Source organism: Grammomys surdaster, unplaced genomic scaffold, assembly GCF_004785775.1.
Source record: "Grammomys surdaster isolate TR1022 unplaced genomic scaffold, NIH_TR_1.0 328, whole genome shotgun sequence".
NCBI classification, from domain to species: domain Eukaryota; kingdom Metazoa; phylum Chordata; class Mammalia; order Rodentia; family Muridae; genus Grammomys; species Grammomys surdaster.
Genome location: NW_021604747.1, coordinates 2,451,290 through 2,460,589, shown reverse-complemented (window position 1 = coordinate 2,460,589; position 9,300 = coordinate 2,451,290). Strand labels below are relative to the sequence as shown.

The following is a 9,300-nucleotide window of genomic DNA, read 5'->3' as shown; positions in this document are numbered from 1 at the left end:
AGATTAGTACCAGGGGTATGGGTGAGATTAGTACCAGGGGTATGGGTCAGTAGCAGAGCATTGACGTCAAAGTCAAGTTGGAAAAGAATAAGAAGCAATCAAGTAGAGCAGAATTGTCAGTGAGTCTAAGAAGATTCAATTTTTAAGGTGGGTTGAACATTGGTAGGAACGATGTAGTTATTTATTTAGATCAGCCCTCTAAAGAAAAAGAGGAACAGAGGGTCTAAGTATGCATCTACCTGCTCCCTAGTTTTTCCTAAAGGAAAAAGTTGGATCCCAAGTATACAGCAGTCATGACTCTAGGGAAAACATGATTTTAACATCATAGAGTCCTTACTAGGCCTCCTACCTGAGTACCAGGGATTGAACTTGTGTCACCAGGCTTGGCAGGCTCCTTTACTCAGTGAGTCATCTTGATGGCCCCATATTCTGAACTTTAAAAAAAATTCTATGTAGATATTTTTTAAATATCTACAAAATACAGTGCCCTTTTCACTGTCTTAACATTTACATTTGATCCTTGCTCCTGACACTCAAGAGTTGACTTCTCTGTTTCTAAAATGTTATATGAGCTTCTTTTGACTGCACGCTCTGTAAACATCTTATTATCGATGCCTACACTCCTTCCTCACATCAACCCCAGCGGCTTCATGGCTAATACTGAAAAGAGAGCCAGTGAGTCAGGTGCTTTTTCCAAGACTGTCTTGACATTCTTGTGCTATCATCTAGTGTACTCTTTCAGTGTGTCAGTTAAGCTCTGGTCACTTAATTGTGTCGTGTTTATCTCGCTGTTATTTAAGCTCCACTAAAACAGAATCTGTCTTGGTCATCCTGGCCTCTGCATTCCATAAATATTTGTTAAATGAAAGGATGAAAAGCTGAATGAAATTATTGATAAAGGACTGAATTCTAATTGATGGAAGTTCTGTTTTAATTTTGTCATTAACAATAGTTTTTATGCCCGTCAAATTCTATTTTTCTTATTTGCAAAGTAATATTAGTATTGAAAATGGACACCAATCCTGGTGGCGAAGGCCTGAAATCCAAGCTACTTTGGAGTTGGAGCCAAGAGAATCTCATGTTCAGGGCCATCTTGGACAATTTAGTGAAGCCCTGTCTCAAGACAAAAATGCTTTTAAAGAAGCTGAGAAAGGCTGGGGCTAGAACTAGATAGACGTGGAGTTGTGTGGAGAGCAAGGGGGGTAAGCGGTAGAAAGAAAACTATCTCAGTACTTCTCAGAGTCGAGCCTGAGCTGCACCGAGAGCAAAAACAGCTGTTCTTGTTCTCATCGAGCTGGTTTTCTAAGGTTTCTTACCCTCAAGATGCATAGCAGGTATACTATTTTTAAAGGTAAAGATGCCACAGAGTCTTTGAGTTTAAAAATATCCACTCATCTGTGAATTATAACACGTTTGTTTTCATTTTTTAGTCCAAGCCTTATGCATTTGATCGTGTGTTCCAGTCAAGCACATCTCAAGAGCAAGTATACAACGATTGTGCAAAAAAGATTGTTAAAGGTAATATGTGTAACTTATCAAACTCAGTTTACTTACTGTCCTAGCCATAAGTAAAATTTGGTTTGTGATCTTTCTGTTTTACCCAACATTGCTTTTTATTTTTAATGCCCTCTTTCACCTACATTAATTAGAAAGTTAAAGTAACAAAAATCTGGATACAATTAGTAAATATATTATACTTTTCAGTTACTGTGATCTCATTGTATATTGTACCTAGCAAAGGCTGTTACAGGGATTATGTTACAAACATATTCTTGAAAAGTTAGTTTCTGTTCACTGTTCATAGGAGAATTCCCAAGGTACTATTGTAGAAATGGAACAGTATGAGAATGAAGTAGCTAGATAAATTTTTAAAAATAAGTCCTTTTTTTTTTCTATTCCATTCTTCCTTCCTAAAAGGCTTAACTTACAGTCACTGGAGAAATCCTGGAGGAACTTATTAGGGATTGTCAAAGATTAAAAAAAAAAGTAACACCTGCAAGAGTATTTTTTAGTTTTATATTTTCTAAAACCTTAGAACTCTGAAAGCTGAGAGGGAGCTACATAGTTAGCTAGACTTTCTGTTTATTCTAAAAATGCCTTTTTACCAAAGGGCTTTTATCGTTAAATAGCTGTTTATGATAATCATATTTATTGACAGTTCTAAAAATGCCCCTTAGTTTGAAGCAAAAATCTTAAATATTTACCAGACGTGTTGGGCTTCAATATAAAAATGAATGAGTAAGGGCAGGGCTGGTGGCAGAGGTCTCTAAACCCAGGACTTGGAAAGCAGAGGTGGACCAATCTCTGTAAGCTCAAGGCTAACCTGTTCTACATAGTAAATTCCAGGCCAGCCAAGTCTAGGCAGTGAGATTGTGTCTCAAAAAAACAAACAAACAAAAAACCCAAAAGCAGAAAAACAAATGAGTTAAGATTAAATAGCAGAGATAGTGTATCTTAATAACAAGGAGAAGTTGGGTATGAAGATATTCAAGTTTACAGATAGCTGGGGAGAACTATAAACACTCTTCACATTAGTGTCATACTGCATATTGAATGTAAGTCATCATGAAGAGTGAGGACTGGGGAGATGGTTCCAGGAACTGGCATGCAATCGATGAATTGGAACATGTGGAAGCATTGCTAGGCAGCATTGGGGGCCCAATGGAAGTTAGCTTCCAGAAGAATTTAATTCACCCATTTGGAATTTTACCAGGCAAGTACAAAAGAGGAGATTGAAGGGCAAGAGAATTGAGGATATTGTACATGTAATGTTTATATTGGTGTGCCATGGCACCCAAGGGGAAATTACTGTATGAGAGACTGAAAAAGACAGTGAAAAAAGATAGTAGGTTTAATGGGCAAACTGGGTATGCCTGTAATCTTAGCTGAGGAGGAAGAGGCAGAAGGATTACCATAGGTGTAAGGACAGTCTGGGGTACCTAAGGAGTTCCAGACTAGCCAGGGCTACCTATTAAGATCCTGTCTCTGAAAACCAAAACAAACTGATAGAAAAGTTAGTAGATTATAGTTTCCAGAAGACAACAACAACAACAAAATCTTGGACTCTATCAGTCAGGAGTAATAGATTATGGAGGTGGTGTGGTTAGTTAATACGGAAGGGTCAGGGTCTCATTGTTGAGTTGACAGTCATATCAAGTATCTGAATGGGCAGGGTCTCAGGTCATTATATGGACATTAAATCTATCAAAAATTAGGAGTGGTATTGGTGAGAGACGGTGAACTGGATGCTAAAATGTTCATAAAATGAGGGAGAATTAATTGATTACTCTATAACTGCAACAAAAGAGGAACAGTGGTGTTATACTGTGTTATAAGCATCGATAATTTTTCCCAAAGATTCTATTATGAAGTATAGTTATATTGCATTCTTTGTGACCTACTTTGTTTGAGTCTACTGGTGGAGGTCAGAAGTTAGCCTCAGATATCTTAATTGCTTTAAAAAGTGTGTGTGTGTTCGTGTGTGTGTCCCTGTCCCTGTGTGTCCATCCCTCTATTTCTATGTGTTTGTTTGAATGTATGCCATGTGTATACACGTGTTCATGGAGGCCAAAGGGATTGTTGGATTCCTTAGAAAAGGCGTTAGAGGTAGTTGTGAGCCACTACACATAGGTGCTAGGAACCAAACATCTGCAAGAGTCACAAGTGCTAAGCCATCTCCAGCCTCCCTGCTTTTTTGAGACAGGATATCTCTGAACCTGTAGTTTACTGTTTAAGCTGGGCTGGCTTGCCTCCAGTTCTTGCAGGCACAAACCACCATACCTGTAGCAATTACTTTACCCATTGAGCCATCTTCCCACTCCCCCGCCTCCACATATGTCTTAAAAATCAGTACAGTTTAAGATTACATTACTTTTTGTTTCTGTTGTGCTAAAATGAAGCCCTGTACGCTCCACATGATAGGCAAATACTCTACCATTGAGCTATATCCTACCTTTTTAAATAATAAAAGATTGATTTGATGAATTCGTGGACACTTTAAATGGACAAATCTTTAACATGTGCTACATGTGTTGATGTGCAAGTTCCATCACACACTGGTGGGTTTCATTTTGTTCAACTTAGGTCTTAGCTGTGTTTAGTTTGAAGTTTATAGGCATGCTACCAGGAATCTCAGTTGCCTAGGCTAGTCTGGAACTTAATCAGTAGACTAGGCACACCCTAAATTCATACCATCCTGTGTCAGCCTCTCATGTAGCTGAGTTTATAGACCTGTGCCTCCAGATCTGATATACTTTCTACAGTTGTCTTCCTGTTTCTCATAAAACAAGATTATATTGAAAGGAAGGGTTTTTAGAAAAATATTTTACTTATAATATTCATTCAGCCATAATCATTCAACAAGATTTGAGTTCCTCCTGCCAGACACTGATACTGTGAATTATGAGGCTGATAAGATGTATAGTGATGGGCTGGAGAGATGGCTCAGTGGTTAAGAGCACTGACTGCACTTCCAGAGGTCCTGAGTTCAAATCCCAGCAACCACATGGTGGCTCACAACCATCTGTAATGAGATCTGATGCCCTCTTCTGGTGTGTCTGAAGGCACATACAGTGTATTCATATATAATAAATAAATAAATCTTTAAAAAAAAAAAAGATGTATAGTGATACTAAGTGACAGTGTCATGATGGTTGCATAGCCGTGAGCACGGGACTTTCCTGTATTTGGAGTGGTTGTAGAGTTGGATGCAAGGAAGTACTAAAGCCTGGAGTTAGTCTTACTAAAGGAAGGAGAAGAAAGGGGGTGCCTTCTAGGTAGAGGTGGCATCCACCTTTGGAGCATTTCCAAGAGAACAATATGCTACATACGTGGGAGAGACCATGTATTAGGAAACTGTTACATTTGACTGTTTTCACCAGAGCACAGAAGGAGGGGAAGGACGGTGGGGAAGTAAGGTGAGGCAGAGCCAGGTCAGGTCAGACTAGATGTGATTTATGCCCAGTTATGTGACTGCAGATTTATCTTTTCCAAGATGTTAAAGCATATTGTAAGAGATTTTACATCAGTTTTTATCTTAGAAGAAAAAAGAAAATTACTGAATACTAATTAATGGTATGTATATCCTGAGTGTGAAGTAGAAGTCCTGAAGTGTATAGATGTCTACAGTTTACCTTAAATGCATTTCTAGATAAGGAACGAGCAGATGCATGACTAAAGCAAGCAGTAAATGGTGTAATGGTGTTAGTGGCACAGTCTTGGTCATAGAGTAGTCACCATGGAACACATTCCATCTGCACATTACGTTGAAAATGTTTGCAGTGAAATTATAAAAAGCAAAGTCCAATTGAAGATGAGAAAAATGATTACAGTCAACCATAAGTTCACCAACCTCAGGTCAGAAGTCTTTGAAAAATAAAATTATGCCATATCAGACAGACATACACCCCATGTATGCATGCACCTGATTCGTTATTCCCTAAATAATACAGTGTAACAACTATATAGCACTGGCATAAATTTAGTAGGAAATGAACAGATGATTTAAGTAAATGAGAGGATATGCATAGACTATATGCAGACATACCAGTTTATGAAAGACACTCGAGTAACCGAGCATTTTAGCAGCCTCAGAAGTCCTGAAACTAGTCCCTCTTGCTACTCTTTTAACCAATAAAAATGCAATCACTATTGCCAAAATTGGAATACTTAAATATAATCTTAGCATCTGTTGTCTTTTCCACACCCCAAACAACTTAGATCAAGGTGGGTGCTTAGTAAATGTTTCAGTATTGCCTAGTTCACAGCCTCTAAAATTTTATAAAACATTACACATTACACTTTAAATCTCAGATGTATTACATGTATGCATTTATTGCTCCAGTGTTATACAACTATATGTAATCTGGCAAATGTATTATATAGATATCTACCTACAAATATTTACTGAGTACCCAATTGTGAAGTAGCAGGATAATTAGATTATAATCATGAGAGGACATTTTTAATTTTATTATTTTATTTTCATTTTATTTTACTTGTTTGGGTATATTGCCTGCATGTATGACTGTGCAACACTTGTGTGCCTGGTGCCTACAGAAGCCAGAAGAGGAATTGGATCCCCTGGAACTAGAATTACAATTGTGAGCCACCATATAGGTGCTGAGAATTGGACCCTGTGTCCTGGAAGAGCAGCTAGTACTCTTAACTGCTGAGCCACTTCTCCAGCCCCAGAAAGGACCTTTTTAAATGATTTGTCAAAACATTGAGTTGTACGCTTAGGTATGTGATTGGTTGAAAGATCTTAAGCAAGGGTATTTGACATAGACCTGATGAGAATGATTATATATAAAGTGAATTGGAATGGGTCTGGCCCTGTCTACCCTGCTTCTTTAGAGTTGCTAGCATAAGTGTTGCTATTCCATATATTGTAAATGTGACTCAAGAAATTATTTTGTTCCCCTTAAAAATAAAAGGTCTTTGGGAAATGCAGTGTAGCTCAGGGGTGCTTGTCTGCCATACACAAGGCTCTAGATTCAATCCCTAGTACCACTAAATAAATGAACTAATCAGAAAAGAATGATAGCCAAAATAAAAAAGGCACTGAAGGATGTGGCTCAGCGCTTGCCTGCCGTGCACAAGACCCTTGGTTCAATCCCTGGTATTGCAAAAGAGAGAGGGAAGGAGAGAGGGAGAGAGAATATAATAACAAAAAGGCTTTGAAAGGAAGTTTCAGATATTTGGAGTTTCTTAATTACCTTCAGTAGTAATGATGCCTTCTCCCCCTATACCCACTCTGTCTCCAAGGCCCAGAGGGACCTTGAACTCCTAATTCTATGTTGAGATTGGTGGAAGGGGAGAACATGAGACAGGACCCACCACAGAAGGCTGTAATCCCTTTTAAATATGTATCTTGCCAAACAGCTTATAGAATGAGAACTGAACATGCAAATATATGAGCCTATGGGGGGCAATCTCAAACCATGATTGAGTCAGCAATTAATTATACTTGCTTGTAGAGTTAATTCATACGTGTATATTTTAATTGATAGGGTTTTTGTCTTTTAAGACAATAATACTTTAGAATATATGTATAATGAAATGTTGAGCTTTATGTTGGTAAGTTTTAAGCAGTGGAAATTTTTTTTTAATTTTTTTATTGGATGTTTTATTTACATTTCATATGTTGTCCCCTTACCCCATCCCAGCAGTGGAAATTTTAAAGTGTTTGTGTGTTGTGGGCTGGTGTTTACACACTTGTAAGTAAGTTGCCGTTGGATCTCCTGGAGCTGGAGTTACATGTGCATATGAGCTACCCTATGTGAATGCTGGGAACTAAGTTTGCGTTCTCTGGAAGAACAGGAGCACCCTTAACCACTGAGCCATCTATCTTAGTTATGGTTTTTATGGTGATGAAACACCATGTCCAAAAGCAACTGGAGAGCAAAGGGTTTATTTCACTTACACTTCCAGATCATTATCAAAAGCAGTGTAGTCAGGAACTCAAGCAGGGCAGGAACCTGGAGGCACCTGTTGGTGCGGAGGCCATTGAAGAACGCTACTTACTGGCTGGCTTTTTCATGGCTTAGCCTGCTTTCTTATAGAACCCAGGACCACCAATCTAGAGATGGTCTCACCCACAGTGGGCTAGGCCTTCCCATACCAGTCACTAATTAAGAAAAAAATACCCTACAGCCTTGCCTATAGCCAGATTATGGAGGGATTTTCTTAATTGAGATTCTCTCCTCTCAGAGACTCTAGCTTGTGTCAAGTTGACATAAAACTAACCAGTATACAATCTTTCCATGCCTTCTTTGATGATTTTATAAGCACATTACATATTACACGTTAAACTTTAATCACTTCTTACATACTTTATAATGAGAGCATTTCTTAAGGATAATAGTCCTGGAAGTGCCGGGCAGTGGTGGCGCACGCCTTTAATCCCAGCACTTGGGAGGCAGAGGCAGGCGGATTTCTGAGTTCGAGGCCAGCCTGGTCTACAGAGTGAGTTCCAGGACAGCCAGGGCTATACAGAGAAACCCTGTCTCGAAAAACCAAAAAAAAAAAAAAAAAAAATAGTCCTGGAAGTACAAGATCTTTTGTTTTCTCATAGATGTTCTTGAGGGCTATAATGGAACAATATTTGCATATGGACAAACATCATCTGGGAAGACCCACACGATGGAGGTAACACTCATAATCTGTGCTTAAGTATAGTTTACAGTATAAGTCATCCACTTACTGATTTCTTGTAGTTAATTGATTGTGCTTAAAATTTTTTATCTTTATTGCCTTTTCTCATACAAATAATACGCATGTAAGTGCAAGATTCTAATTAGCCTGTGAGCTTGGTTAGTAAGTTGTGTCTGTATTTTATATTACAAAGTCTTAACAAATTAGTATAACTATAAAGTAAGGGGCATTTTAAAATTAAATGGGAGTTTCTACTACTACTACTCTATGGTGTGAGAAAACTTAGATGATATTAAAATTGTCTCAGGAATATCTGCTACACTTCCCTGATAAGATTGTTTACATCAAGATTCAGATCAGCCAGGGCCAGGCAGAGAAACCCTGTCACACAACAAAAGAAAACTTAGTTGGTATCTGCTTATACAATATGACATGTAATAGTTGAAACTTTGAAATTATTTGTAGAGCTATTTCTAAAAGAAAAAAACAAAACAAACCCAGTCACAATGCTTATCTTGTTAATTATATATTAGTAAAGAGTCAAAAGCTTTTTTTGTTTCAATTTTTTTTTTTTTTTTTAAATTTGTTAACATTTCGGCTTTGTTTTCTATGCAGGGTAAACTGCATGATCCAGAAGGCATGGGGATTATTCCAAGAATAGTGCAAGATATTTTTAATTATATTTACTCCATGGATGAAAATTTGGAATTTCATATTAAGGTAAATTCCTGTGGGAAAGGTGATATTTTATTTAACTTAGGATACTTATTTTCCAAAATAGCTGCTTCCTGAAAGTCAAATTTGAAAAGTTGATACAGGTGTATAAGGTTGAAGGATTGTTAAGAGTTGGTGAACTGATTCTAGTTTATATGCCATTCCATGACTAACTAGGCAAGCTAAGTCTGTTCTTAGCTTCTCTCTCTGTAGAAAAACAGTTTAACAACAGAGCTTCAAGATTCCCACCACACTTACCTGTTCTCGTCCATTGTGGGTGGTTGTAACCGAAATGGGCTTTTTCATTATTTAAGCAGCTTAGTGACTCACACTTTCCTCTTAGAATGTGAGTTGTGGCTAGTGTAATGTCCTAGTCTAGATAGCTGGCCCTTAGACCATATTATTTACAGAGAGAACAAGCTGTATTCACTT

The 9,300-nt window shown here is 37.8% G+C and overlaps 1 protein-coding gene across 1 annotated transcript in view; it reads left to right on the top strand.

Annotated features, from left to right (window-relative positions):
- Kif5b (kinesin family member 5B) overlaps nt 1–9,300 on the top strand; it is a 36,588-nt gene that overhangs the window by 5,335 nt on the left and 21,953 nt on the right. Inside the window, exons 2-4 of the mRNA XM_028778195.1 lie at nt 1,431–1,518; nt 8,075–8,148; nt 8,770–8,874. Of these exons, the coding sequence (XP_028634028.1) occupies nt 1,431–1,518; nt 8,075–8,148; nt 8,770–8,874 (267 nt within the window). The remainder of the gene's footprint in view (nt 1–1,430; nt 1,519–8,074; nt 8,149–8,769; nt 8,875–9,300) is intronic.